Here is a 13,927-nt window from a genome sequence, read left to right as displayed (position 1 = left end):
CAGAAAATTAAACATCTTAATTTCAACTCGTAATAAATCTACTTTGCAGCAGAGAAGCAAGCAGTAAGCACCCTGACCTCCTCCCAAATTGCCTTAGTAGAAATTCTAGCAAACAGAATGAAGACACAAGTTCAAGAGAGAGGAAAGAGTGTCAAGTCTCCAGCTGCTGAAGATGAGCTGGTCCCCGAGTTTCTAAAACATGAGGTTAAATGTTATAAATCAATGAAGTGTTTAGATTCCAAATGATGTCTTCCAAAATGCGTCAGTTTTATTTTCAAATGTAAATATTGACCAAATGCCTTGGTGCATTTTGAAGTGTGTAAAAATATGTCACTTAAAAATGGCTAAGATGGGATACAGACTTTTTCACATTTATTTCTGTTGAGGGTGGGGAGGTGGGGGGATACCTAGAATAAAAATGCTTTGGGAGCCAATAACCCAAGGGCTTCTGTCTTCCAGCACCCAGTCGGCATCCTTGGGGGTTGATGTGGAGGCCACACCCGGGGACTGCCCCACTGTTTGTTGCTCTTGGGAACCGAAGGGCAGTGCCTGTCCAAACTCCAGAGCCTCAACCACACTATCTCCCATGCTGAATCAACTGCCCTTGGCTGGGGCACGGGGAGAGGGAGGGATAGACCTGTGGGCTCTTGACCATGGAGACCCTAGACCTACTCCAGGTTGGAAGGCAGGTGCAGGATGCATATCTGCCACTGAGGCTGATGGGGACATGACCTACAGGCCCACCCCTCCAGAGCCTGGTCAAGTGGCCTGAGGAGGGCTGCAGGTGTGGTTGAAGGGCTGGGGAATGGGTTCTGATCCCCATAGGCACACCTGTTATTCCCATTGGCTGTGACTCTGGGGATTCGGCTGTAATTTGTCCTAAGCAAGGTGACTGTGCCTGTTCCTCCCACACCCCCCAGGAGAGGAAGCTGGGCCTGAAAGCCTGCACCCTTTCCAGAGGCCTGAGAGCAGGTGGCGGGCTGGCTGGGGAGGAGATGGGCTCCAGGAGGCTCCTCTTGGTGACAGCTCCTGGGAGGAACTAGTCCTTGCTTCCACCACCTGCACAACATGCCCTGAGCATGGAGGTGGAAGCCAGACACCCTGGCAAACCCTCAACTCCTCCGCCTGGCACATACCCTCCCCCCACTGCCAACCTCAGTTTTCCCACCTGTGAATGGAGCTACAGTGGGGACCCAGGGAGAGGCTGGGGTAGGCAGACGCCTAAACAGCTCCTGTCAAGGTTCCAGGAAGCCCTTCTGTTCCCAGTTCCCCTAGTGTCCCCTAGAGTTCCTCTTCCGTGGCTGCTCCACCAGCTCCTTCCTGCCATGCTGTGGCACTGGGCTCTCCCTTGCCCGCTGCCCCAGCAGGACCCATGTAGCAAGCAGGGCCCAGAGCGGGACTGGGAGAGGCAGGTGGGCTCCTGGGGGTCACACTGCAGCTGTGTGCTTGATGCTGTGGAAACTGATCCGCGTGGGAGATGTGGGAATGGACATGGCTCGGGCCACGGGCACGCGTAGGGTGTGGTGGTCTTGCCAGCGATGCCACCTCTTCCTCAGGGTCGAACGCACCTGTGGGATGGGAGGTGCTCCGCCAGGGCCGGGCCTCCTGGGTCTCTGGAACATCACCTCCCCTGCTGTCCGACCCCCACCCCAGGGCTGCTCAGAGTAGGATCCTTCCTGTCCCCGTTCTTCCCCAGACCCTTGCTGCCTGCTCTCTGAACCCCTCTCCTGGAGGAACCCGGCCCCCCGACTCTGCCCCATGCATTCCTCTGCACGCATGGCTGCCCCTCCCCACAGAGCCCTGTCCCTGGAATTCAGCTTTGCAGGCCCAGGTCCTTCTGGTCAGCTCCGCAAGCTGCAAACTGACAAGTGCTGTGGCTTCCAGACCAGCTACTGTCAGTGCCTTTATTCCCACTTGTATTATAATCATTTTACTGTGAAACACCACCTTGTCTCTCCATTGCCATCAGCCTGCTGCCTGGATGGAATCGATGCTCTGTGACATTGGCCATCTGGCTGCATTTATGTCTCCTCCTCCCTCTGCAGCCTCTGCTAGACTTGGCACCTGGCAGGAGCCTTAAGGCACAGGGGTTCTGCTGTCCCTGTACAGGGTGGCTGCGGGAGGGTGCTGTGTCCCTCTGGAGCATTTGGGAGCTCCCAGGCCCTGGGGACATGTCTGCTCCTGCTGAGGTTCCCGAGCGTGTGGTCTCATATTCCCACACTGGCCCTCCTATGCCCTTCTCTCCAGCCCAGCTGCACGGGGACACTGTGCCCCCTTAGTGGGCCTAGTTTTGTCATCTGCTGCCCACAGTCCTTCCAGGATTATGGTTGGTGGGAGGAGTAGGGCCTGAGTCCATGAAGTCCTACCTGGTTCACCTCTTTCTGGAAGTTCCTCCCATTTCTGGCTTCTCTTTTCCAGAGGTTCTGCAGCCAGGACACTCTGCTCTCCAGCTCTTCTGGTTTCTATATTGGCTCTAGTCCCTGATCCCCCCAGGCCTCCCTGTCCATCCTCTAGGGCAGAATGTCATCTGAAAGACTGTGGGCAGATGGACCAGATGCCCAAGAACCCAGGCTATCCTAAGGCTACCCTCTTACCTCTCCATTGAAGAAACAGTAGAAGACGGACACAAAGAAACCCTGGAAATCAAGGAGGCAGCAGTCAGCATCCTGGGGAGGAGGGGGTTGCAGACACACAGGGGTCTGCTCTGGGAGTGGGGGGGTGGTCTCAGGCCTCTGCAGAGCAGGTGAAGACCCCTGAGCTCTGGGGGAGGGGGCAGGGCTTAGAGCAGGGAGGCCCATGCCTGGGGTCAGAGTCTGAGGGTGGCACCTGCTTTGTCTCTGTCCCTGTGTACTCAATCCCACTATGCCAGTGCTGGTGCTGAAGCAGGGCTCCACAAGGGCACCCCCTCCAGCTCCGCGCCTTACCTGGAAGGACTGCAGAAAGGAGTTGAAGTAGATGAACACAATCTGTGACAGGTCATCCTCCCCGGGGTTGACAAAGAAGAGCATATAGGTGATGCCCAGCAGGGGCAGCAGGACCAGGGTGGCCTTCACCGCCTTCCTAGGGGACGGCAGGGTAGGGATGTGGGGCCAAGGCCAGCTGGCAGGCAGGGAGGAAGCCTCTCTGTCCACTAGAGGGCTTGGCTTGGAGGCAACCAGCCCCTGACTTGGCTGAGGTTCACCCACCTGTACTGGATTGTCTCAGAGGTAGTGGACGCCCGCAGCTTTGTCATGAGGATCCTGACGATGTTGAACAGAAACACAAAGTTTATCTGGAAAGAAGGAGGCAGAGAAGGAGACAGGAAAGAAGGGCCTTGGCCTGGGAATAAGCAGGGAGGCAGCCCCTGACCAGGAGCACCCTGCCAACCTACACCCTGGGGGCACCTGCTGGGACTCAGGCCTCTTCCCCTCCAGCCATGAGCGAGGGAAGGCAGCAAAGACCTCTCTTACCTGGGACACAGTTCCTGAAAGACCTCCAGCCTGACCCTACTCAAGCCCCCGAGGTTCTGCCCAGTCCCTGTCCATCTCTGCAGCAGGGTCCCTATGTGGGTGAGCCCCACGTCCTGCTGCCCCTGGTTTGGGGGGCAGGCAGGGTAGGATGTGCTAGGTAAATACAGTCATTGCTCACCACCCGACCCCTGTGTCAGGAATACCAGAGTCTTGGCAGACACCCTCAAGGCAGGGAAGATGAATGGGCTGCTGGCCAGAGCTGCGGCGCCTGAAAGGAACTCGTTCATCTTCATCCTGAGCCTCCCTCCACTGCAGAGTCACTCTGTGAGCAGCTCTGGCCTCAGAACCTGCCGTTCACCAGGGCTCAAGTCACCTTCCTGCTGCACAGGTCTCAGGATCTGCGCAGTTTATGGTTGCCCTTAGGGATCGAGCCTGTCCGAGTTCCCTACACCTGCATACACACAGTCAGGAGCAGGCGTGTGGACAGGCCTGGCTCCAGGACGGGCTCTGGAAATTGCTCAGGGTCTGGGGGAGACGCTGGGGTGCATGTGGGCTCCTGTACACACATACACACTCACACAAGCACACACACATGCACACACTTACACATGCTCACAGACTCATGCATGCACACACATACATCAAGTCTGTCTAGAAATCCACTACATGGACTGGGCCCCTTGAACTCTCTAAATTCTGGATCCCAGGCAGATAGCATGGGGCTGCCAACACTGTCATCTTTGGGTACACCCACACTTGAGGGGGTGGCTCTGGGGCCAGAGGCTCAGCCTGTTACTTTCACACATCTGGTTGTGGCACAGTATTGCCTCCATGGCCTGCCACTCCTGTTTTCTCTGAAGACTTACCTAATAGTTAGCTCCTTGATTTCTGGAATTTTCTCTTACATGGTGGGTCATACATCACCTTAACACATTGATCAATCCTAATTTGTTTAGGCAAATAATGCAAAGCACTTGACCTTCTCTGGTTCTTGCTGATGTCTCTAAAGTAGAGGCTGTTGGAATCAAAATGTATCCTCCTTTCTGCCACATTCCTTTGTATTAAGCATTATTCACACAACACCCATCAATACGTGGACCAGTTTATTTAATTACTCACTCAGTCTTCCATCTGTTCTTCCTCCCTCCCTCCCTTCCCTTTTCCTTCCTTCCTCCCTTCCTTCCTTCCTTCCTCCTCTCCATCTTTCCTTTCTTCCATTCACCAGCCAATTCACTCAGTTGCTTACCCACTCTTTTATCTATCATTCATCTACCCATTTATCCATTCATCCATCCACCCATCTGTCCAGCCAGCCAACAACTACTGAGCATCTCTTGGTTAGTAGGCCCCCTTCCCAGTACTGAAACAAGGGTAAGCGCAGGGAGGCTGTCTGTTGCCTAGAATGCCTGGGGAAAACACTGGAGACCAGGACCCTGAGGACGAAGCTGTGCCAGCTGGTGAGGGTCAGGGGAAGCTCCAGGCAAGGCAGGAAGGAGAGAGGTCCCCAAAGGCAATCAATGTAGCTGGGGCTGCCAGAGATGTGAGAGCCCTAAAAGGCCAGTGCAGGGTGGGGTGGAGACAGCACAGTAGCATTCCCTTCTTACTGCAGCAAGCCCTTCAAAGGGTCCCCCCACCCAGTCAAGAATGTTCTCCAGTGGCCTCCACGGGGTAGGCAGAAAGAGCCCGGAGCCTGCCTCACTGCCCTTCCTCTTGACACCAGCTGGCCGCCCACTAGCTGTGGAGGCCTCATGCTCCCTCCTGTGGATCCAGGACTCATGGCATCTCAGGTTCTGTTGCTCAGGCAGCAGCCTCGTGAGACAGGTACCACCATGAGCCCTGTGTTACAGATGCACAAGTTAAGGTTCCACAAGGTGCATCATCCACCCCAAGCCCTGGAGTTAGCAGGGGTTGAGGCTGTGGGTTTGAATCCAGACATCTGTCTTCAACAGCCTTCCCTGATCCCTGCATCATACTCTGCTCCTACAGGGGCTGAGGCAATGTTGGGTTGGATACCTCAGCAGCTGTCACCAGGAAGCCCTACACCATAAACATGAGTGCTCTGGCAGCCCGTACCCAGTCTGTTTCTCAGCCCTGGGATCCTCATTGGACACCTCTGGGTTCTTCCTTTCCCATTGGCATTTGCCAGTCACGGAGAATCTCAGAATGGCTCAGTCCTGAGTGTTAGTGTGCCCCCAGCCCTGGCTGGGCCATAGAACAAGCCCAGACTGCACATGTCCCCACCCAGCCCTCGTCCTGCCTCTTAGATGCCCTGATTCTCTAGATAGAGGGGGCCTGTCAGAGACCTCCCAGGGCAGGCTGGGGGGGTCCAGGGTCTGCATCTGGAATAGGGGCAGCAGGGCTGTTGCCAGGGGTGCGGTGGGCTGGGAGGTGCTTTTCCTGACACCACAGGAGGGCGCCCTGTGCAGCCTCCACCTGTGAGACAAGCCCCTGGTCCTCATTAATCACATACATCTTCCCTACGCTGCTCCTGGAACTGCTTCCCAAATTAATACAGGCTCCCGGGACTGGCCTCCCAGCTCAGTTCCTGCAGCTCCTGTTTGCATCTGTATGGCCCTAAGCCAGCCATGCAACTTCTCTGAACTCTGAGCTCCTCCTCTGCCCAGTGGGCTAGCTGCAGAAAGCTTGAAAGACAAGTGTAGAATGTGCAGCCCTGCTCTGGCCCAGCCAACGCCACATCCCTCTCCTGTGACACCTGTGACAAGCCATGAAGATGAGGTTCCCTGCACACTCAGGCCGATACCTCCTTCTCCAGAACCCAGAAATCACTGAACATCCCTGGGCGGCTGCTGAAACGTGGCTGGCCACGGCTAAGGAGAGCTGGGGTTGGCAGGGATACCGAGCATGGTTATATAATGGAGCGGCCAGCACACAGGTGATAGCAGACAAGGTGGAGTCCTGTGGCCAGGCCTCAGCACCCCAGGCTGGCAGGGGTCAGTTCTCAATGTCTGTGTCTGTGAAAAGAGAGCATGAGCCTTACTTCTGGACACTGAGGGTGTGAGGACTGAAGAAATGTAGAAAGAGCTTCCGCAAGGGCTCCGTGTGGATCCTGAGCTGCTGCCCAGGCATTCGCTGAGCCCCAAAGGACCACAAGGCAAAAGGCTGCTAGCTGAAAGGCAGGAGAGAAGGGGGCGGAGCTGGTCATCTGTCCATCAGGGTTCGCACACCCAGCCTCTCCTCTCCTCCTGTCGGCACTGCTACCGTACGACTGGCTCACTCCCTCGCCACTGCACCAGTCTGGGCCAATCTTCCTAGGTTGGCTTCCGGGCTCATCAGCGTTCCCCTCCCTGCTATCAGCTGGCCCAGAGGGGACAGATCTATTGGAGTTTCCAGTGAGCCACATCCTGGGGTATCTAAGGACAATCTCTGTCCCCTCAAACTATTGGCAGGGACCAGCTTTTGCCTTAGGAACTCTGGGGGATGGAACTTCAGGCAGTGGGTAGCAGCCTTCCTAGTCCCCTGTCAAGTCACCTGCATGTGTGTCAAGGATGCTCCCAGATGAGGGGCAGGTGGATGGGGCACAAGTCACACCAAGGAGAGCAGGAGGTAGACAAAGGCAGCCCCTTCAAGGCACCTGCTGAGTGCAAGGTGGGGGAGAGGAGACAGCCATTCTCTGAGTCTCCAGTGGGAGTGCCGCCCTCTATGGAAGCTGGTACATGCAGGAGTCTGAAATTGTTGAGCCCAAAATAAATCTTACGTAAATGCCAATTTCTCACTGGGCTTTGTTGTACAGTCTTCTTTTTTAATGTACCATATATAATGGGCTATTTGCATTTTTTTTCCAGAATGCAGTCTCTACTTAAACTCTGTCTTAATTAAAGCTCATTGCGTGGTGGCAATTATACCTTAGACGTAAGTACATCTGGCAGAGGGTGGGCAGCTGGACGAGAAACAATCGCTCATTACGCTTCCTTCCAGGACTAGTGGGCTGGGCCCCAGAGGGGTCACTGGGGGCAAGGGGAATGCAGGGCTGGACACGGCGGAAGCCCATACATCGTTCTCCCGCCTCTAGCTACTGGCTAGGGCTCCTCACAGGCAAAATGGATGTGCCCAGAGTCCTTGCCTGGCTGGGTCCTCTGCTGTCCTCTTGAGCCCAACCCATCCCCATCCCCACAGAGCACCTACCAGGAGCACAAGGATGATGGGGCCCTGGTAGATGTAGTCCACTAGATCACCAGGTTCCTTGCCAAACCAGCACCTGCAGAGATGACGTGGGGAAGCGTGGTTAGTGGCCGGTGGAGGGTCGGCTTCCCTAGCCAGGTGGTGGCAAGGCCCGGGGTCTCCTCTCTGTCCCCCTGTGCTGTTGCAGGCTGCTAGACACCAGGCTGAGCACACAGGAGGCACAGCAGTGAAGTGAGAGCTGGGCTCCCCCTAGCTGGCCCAGTGCCCAGTTCCCTCCATACCACCAGTTCCCACGCTACCGTGAGAGCCACGGCTCTGTGTGCTAGGCACTCAGCAGCAGCTGTGGAGGTGGAACCAGCCCTGCCAGAGCTTGATCTTTGTGCAGAGTCCCCCAGCATCCAACAAGAGGAGCCATAGCCTGGTTGGCCTTGCTGCCTGGTAGGGGTTGGTTTGTTCTCGCCGAATGCTGATCAGGGTAGAAAGAGGAAGAGCTAGGCCAGGACCCAGGCTGACTTTGCCAGCAATTAGTGGGCCTTCTTGGAAAAGGATAGGAACTTGGAGGAACTCTTTTTGCAAGCTCAGAGGTCATTGAGAGCACACCTGCCTCTGATAGGAGCTTCCTGGCTGCTGCCTCCCAGCACCAGGGTTTTTGATTCTGCTTGAACACCCTGTCTGACAGGAAGTTCACTAGCTATTCTCTGTCTTGGGTAGGTTCCACCATTACATGTTCTTTCCAGCATAGGGCTTCTGGGCCTGTAACATGAACTCTACTGCTCCCTCCAGCCCCCATGACTCCTTGGAGGTTTGCACACAAACTGCTGGACTCTAGGTCTCTCTTCTCTGTGCTGGTGGCACCTGGCATCCTGGCTACTCTTCTTGGCTGGCCTGTGGTTATAGCAGCTGACACCCGAGCCATGGCTCAGAGTTATCACAGTCTCTGGTGCAAGGAACACCCTGTGATGTGACATTGTACCCAGGAGGACACTGGGAAGCATCAAAAAATAGAACAAAAAAACCCTGTGGTGCAGCAAGTTAAGCCACAGCCTGCAATGCAAGCATCCCATGTGGGAGCTGGTTCAAGTCTCAGCTGTTCTGCTTCCAATCCAGCTCCCTGTTAATGTACCTGGGAAAGCACCTGGGTTCCTGCACCCAAATGGGAGATGTGGATGAAACTCCTGGCTCCTGGCTTCAGCCTGGCCCAGCCCTGACCATTCTGCCATTTGGGAAGTGAACTGGTGGAGGGAAAATCTCCCCATGGTCTTTCTCACCTGCTCTCTCTGTAACTAAGCCTTTCACATAGATAGTAAGTGAGCAAATTAATGTAGAGCAAACAAAAGGAGGTCTAGTGGGGTCCTGGTCCATGTGCATGGACATAGCCCCAAGCGTCACTATAAGGAATGCCCCATGGCTCTCCAACGCTGCCAGTGCAGCTTTGAGGAAGAAGCTTACCCAGCTTCATGGGAGTGATTATGGGGTACTGTAGGGAACCCCAAGTCCTTACTGAACTCAACAAAGTCACTGTAGGAGCACTCTGGCAGCAGGAGAAGGGAATGGAACAGTCCTTTCCACTTGAGAACCACAGAGAACCGTCTCCTGGCCAGGACTCCAACACCTGCCCTACGGCTGACCTGTCCATCCCCCTCCCATCCATCTGCACCCCCGACAGGGGCCCTCCCACTTACTGCTCGTTCTCGTAGTACAGTTTGCCAATGGCCCAGGCTATGATGATGGGACAGGGAACACCTGGAAGAACAGACATGAGCTGCCATGGATAGTCAGACAGACAGGGGCCATCCTGCAGCCCACAAGGGGTTTGGATCCTGTCCGTACTCTTCCAAGTGGGAAGCACATGTGGCTCCCAGAGGTGCCCCGTCACAAGGTTACCACCCCCTCCTCTCAGCTGCTATTCCCTAAGCAGGAGTGACAAGAGTTTCTGGGATGTTGAGACAGAGGAGGGAATCCAGGCAGGCTCTCTTTGAAGGCAGAGACAAAGGTCTTTGGGCTGGTCATTGTAAGCTAGGACAGGGGCGCCCCAGTGGAGGTGTGGGGGAGGGGTAGCAGACATCCTCTGGCACTGCCAGCTGGAGGAAGGGGCTGCACCCTCTGGGCAGCCAAAGGGAGACAACCCTGTCAGCTGCACTTCTTCACCCAGTCCCTCCCTGCCATGCCCCACTGCCCCCAAGACCCTCACACCATCCGATGAAGAGGAAGAGCCACTTGCGCAGGCGCTCGGTAGAATAGGTCATGACGATAGCCGTATGCAGGTAGCAGCCCTCTGCGAACATCCAGAAGAAGTTGGTGACCACGAAGTAGTTGAAGATGGTGGTGATGCAGCGGCACCACACCTGCTCCCGGGGCAGGGGCTGTCAGTGGCTGCCAGGAGCCACAGGCATGGCCACTCCCACCCACACCCTGCAGGGGGAGCGGCCAGGAGTGGTGTCCAAGAGGTCTTGCAGGAGTGCCTTCTCTTCCCTGGTTCACAATCACTCCTTTGTGTTCAGTGAAGGACCTGTTCTCCCCTGAGCTGGGGAATTTTTAATTCTCCCCAGACTCTTTCTGATCTTTCTTTTTAATAAAGACAGACAGTCTGGCTCCCTGCAGGCAGAGCCTGCGATGCAGTGCTGCTGTGTTTTCATCTCATGCGTTGGCTTTTGTAGGCACCTCTCCCTGGCTGGCTCTGACAGCCACGGGCCGTGTCGAGTTGCCAGCTGCCCACTCTGGTGCTTTCCCAGGGTCCGAGCTCTGTGTAGGGCTGATGGGGAAAGCTAAAGACCCCAGATCCCCGTCTGCCCTCCTCCTCCTGGCCTTGCTCCTCTGCATGGTAAGATTCATGTCTGATTCATGCACATGAACTTGCTAACTGAACTTGCTTGGGACCAAAACAGGCCTCCATGTGGGACAGTTAAGGACCAGAGCCACTGGGTGTCTGCCTGGCTGCAGGCTGGACCAAAGGAAATGTGATGAGAGGTCTCTGTGTTGGCACCACTCTAGCGTGTGGTTCTACAGGGAGGTGGGCAAGCAGAGTTGTGGTTGACATGTGTGCAGGGTAGAGAGTGGACATGTGGGGAGGCCTTGCAGCAGCGTGTGCCCTAGACAAGCCCCTAATCTCTCAGCCTCAGCTTTCGTGTCTGTGTATTGGGAAAGCAGTCCCTGCAGGTTTCCAAGTAGGACTAAGACAAACCTTGACAGAGGCTAGCCCCAGCCTCTTCTTCCCTAAGGGAACTTTGGGGGCTGGACTGTGGACTTGGCAAGACCAGGATAATTCCAACCTGCTCAGGTCAGCCCCGCTCCCGAGCTCCCTGCCCTTGTGGGACAACACACCTCCATGGGGCACCTGCACAGCCCAGACCCCATCCCCAGGCCCAGCCCAAGGATCCCTGAGCAGCAACCTCATTGGTCTCGTGAACTTCATGGTCAATGAGCTGCAGCAGGAACCACGTGACATTTCGCAGGATGAAGGTGGCGATGAGGTTCCAGTGGATCACATTCCTCAGACAGCGGATGCTCCTGTGGGCAGCCCAGGCCAGAGGGTCAGCCAAGCTTAGAGCTCTCATGGGGCCAGGAGCCAACTTCCTGTCCACAGCCTCAGTGCCCTAGACCCCTGGGAACAGGGGAGGGGCTGCTGAGGGGGCAGGGATGAACAGAGGGCAGGGTTGGAGGGGCAGACTCACCGCAGGGCCAGGAACAGCAGGAAAGCCGCCACCAGGGCAGCCATGGAAATGCAGTGTCCCAAGTAGTTCACGACCAGGGCAATGCGGTAGTGCAGGTCGTACTTTCTCTGCTAGACAGACAGAAAGGGCAGACAGACAGGTCCCTCTGGGCACCACCGCCATCCCTGTGTGTCTTGACTCTGTGTCACCACCATGCCTGACTCCCAGAGCTCCCTCCTGTGGGCCCTGGCTGACTCTTGTTATAAAAATGGCTATGGAGGATCATATTTGGACATGGTTTTCTCAGATGTGCCAGAGATGTGGGTCCAGATTTTTAAAAAAATTCTAGACTCTAAGATGCCACAGCTGGTTTTGTTTCAGCTCCAATGTCAGAGGCTGAACAACTCCAGGAGAGGTGACTTGTCTCTCTGGGCCCAGATTTGGACACCTGCTCAATGGGACCAAGCCATCCTCCTTAATGAAGCCCTTCAAACTGAATAGCAGCCTGGCTTTTGTCATCCCTGTGTACTGGTGATGCTATACAACCTCTGTAGTAAGACTGCCTTCCAAGCTGGTTCCACTGCTGGAGAGGGCAGAGCTGTGGTAAGGACAGAGGTGGGGAGACAGGGGAGGAGGTGCTGGGGAGCTTCTCTCATTCGAGTCCTCCCACCTGCCTTGCATGCCCCTTGGGGCTATCCCTGCAGAGGTCCTGGCTCAGATTCCTAGAACCATTTTCTCCAAGTACGTAAATGTCTCTCTGGTCAGGCTGGGGAGAATTTCCCCCAAGCAAAAAAAAAAAAAAAAAAAAAAAAGAATTTCCCCCAAGCGAGAATAAGGCTGAGGACTATGGCGGGGCAGGAACTTGGTGTGTAGAGGATGGGTGTGGCTTCAGAGGGGAGGAGGTTGGCATTGTATAACACGGATCGAGGGCAAGAACCAGAGCAGGGCTGGGCTCCACTGGGCCCCTCTGGGGCCACCTTCCCTTCTGGGGGGAGTCACAGGAGTTGAGTGACAGGTAGGGAAACAGCCCTCTTAGATGTTGGGAGCACAGCTTGCCCCATCACTCCCTTATAGTGTCCCCTGGTGACACAGGTTCTTGGATGAGTGTTCCTGGAGAAGAGAGTCCACCGCATGCCCCTTCTGACTCTGCTGCAGTGTCACCAAGCCCAGTGCAGGAGGTGCAGAAAGGAGTGGTTGGGCTCCCATGAGTCCAGACATATGTACCAGAGGACCAGGATGGGCCACTCACCTTGTCATCCAAAATGGGCTCACACTGTGAGTAGTTGATCCTCGAAGCCCATGTCCCATTCTCCAGGCATTCCCGGTAGGCATTCCCTGCAAAAGGTGCCAGCCATCAAGTCATGCCACACTGCTCAGCAGGAACCATCCCTGGCTCCCTGGAGACTGCGGAGCCCATGGGGGAAGGCCCAGGGTCCTCAGCTCTGCTGCACCTGGAAACACCGTGTATGTAGAAGCCAACAGATGCCACTTACGTTCCAACAGCCCTGAAGGCTTCTCTTACAGAGCAGCTGAAACAGAAATGGCTCAAACTTGTTTAGGTATAATCTATGACTCACAATTTGCACATGCAGCTTCACTCTTGTTCCCTGGCTTAGGAACGTGGCTGAAGATTCTCAACTATCAGCAGCAAACGATGTCCAGCCTTAACCACAATCATCGTACATTATTGGGCCCATGTGTCTGCCCACCTCCATCAAACCTTCCCTTTATCTGGCACCTGTTTGCCACGTGCCCAATCCTCTTCTGACATGCTCATCTATCCAACACTCCCAACAACCCTGTGAAGTAGGTAGTGTGACACAGCATTATAACTGAGACACCAAGCGGTGAAGCCGCTTGTCCAGGAGACACAGAATAGAAGAGGATTCCAGCCCCTGCCCCCAGTCACCAGGTCTAGTTCCAGGTTTTGACCTTAACCTTTTGAGTAATGGGGGCTAGGAGTGAGGAAAATCTGGGGGCAAAGGGTCATGTGGCTGTTTCTGAGAGGCACTGCATCTGGGGATTGCCATGTAGGGTCTCCCAGAGGTTCAAACCCAAGTGTCTCCACAACAGCTAAAAGGAGAGATAAGAAAGGATCCTTTGTGGCATCAATGTCTGGTTTATAACAGAGCATCTCTTAGCAAAGGGAATGTGTAGAGAAATGCTCACACTTGCTGTTCTCTCGTTCTATGTCTGATGTCCAAGGTTTAACTCCTAAAACACAGGCCTGGGGAGCCTGCCTCTGCATTGCATCACGTCAGCATGCACCCTACTTTTGCCCCGCCCCCCACCCAACAACAGACTACATCTGACCCACTGTGTGAGGTGACCAGACCCAGGACTCCATCCTCCAGCTAATGAGTAGCTGTTTCTGGTCTTTCAAAAGAGATTTAGTCATTTATTTGAAAGTCACAGTTATAGAGGAAGAGAGATGGGGAAAGATCTTCCCCAGATGGCCACAACATGCAGGACTGAGCCTGGTTAAAACCAGGACCCAGGAACTTCATCTAGATCTCTCATGTGGATGGCAGGGGCCCAAACACTTACACTTTCAACTGCTTTCCCAGACACAATAATAGAGAACTGGATCAGAAGTAGAACAGCCAGGACATGAACTGCCATCCACTCATATGGATCCCGGCATTGCAGGCAGTGCCTTAACTTACTCTGTGGTCCCTCCCTGTTCCT

General features: G+C 55.0%; 1 protein-coding gene across 5 annotated transcripts in view; it reads right to left on the bottom strand.

Annotated features, from left to right (window-relative positions):
* Positions 1 to 355: 355 nt before the first annotated feature.
* CRHR2 (corticotropin releasing hormone receptor 2) overlaps positions 356 to 13,927 on the bottom strand; it is a 35,558-nt gene continuing 21,986 nt past the window's right edge. For 2 of the 5 annotated variants that reach the window (XM_058678209.1, XM_004582399.3), the window contains 10 exons: positions 12,489 to 12,574; positions 11,261 to 11,370; positions 10,979 to 11,096; positions 9,781 to 9,934; positions 9,272 to 9,332; positions 7,593 to 7,665; positions 3,186 to 3,271; positions 2,925 to 3,060; positions 2,595 to 2,636; positions 356 to 1,568 (listed from right to left, as the gene is read on the bottom strand). In XM_058678209.1, the coding sequence (XP_058534192.1) occupies positions 1,428 to 1,568; positions 2,595 to 2,636; positions 2,925 to 3,060; positions 3,186 to 3,271; positions 7,593 to 7,665; positions 9,272 to 9,332; positions 9,781 to 9,934; positions 10,979 to 11,096; positions 11,261 to 11,370; positions 12,489 to 12,574 (1,007 nt within the window). In that variant the 3' untranslated portion in view covers positions 356 to 1,427. Of the gene's footprint in view, positions 1,569 to 2,594; positions 2,637 to 2,924; positions 3,061 to 3,185; positions 3,272 to 7,592; positions 7,666 to 9,271; positions 9,333 to 9,780; positions 9,935 to 10,978; positions 11,097 to 11,260; positions 11,371 to 12,488; positions 12,575 to 13,927 lie in introns of those variants that run through there. The other 3 variants (XM_058678210.1, XM_004582400.3, XR_009247278.1) reach the window with 2 other exon arrangements.

Source organism: Ochotona princeps, chromosome 20 (assembly GCF_030435755.1).
Source record: "Ochotona princeps isolate mOchPri1 chromosome 20, mOchPri1.hap1, whole genome shotgun sequence".
In the NCBI taxonomy this organism is placed as follows: Eukaryota; Metazoa; Chordata; class Mammalia; order Lagomorpha; family Ochotonidae; genus Ochotona; species Ochotona princeps.
Note: the sequence above shows the minus strand (reverse complement) of the source record. Positions and strands in the feature narration are given on the sequence as shown.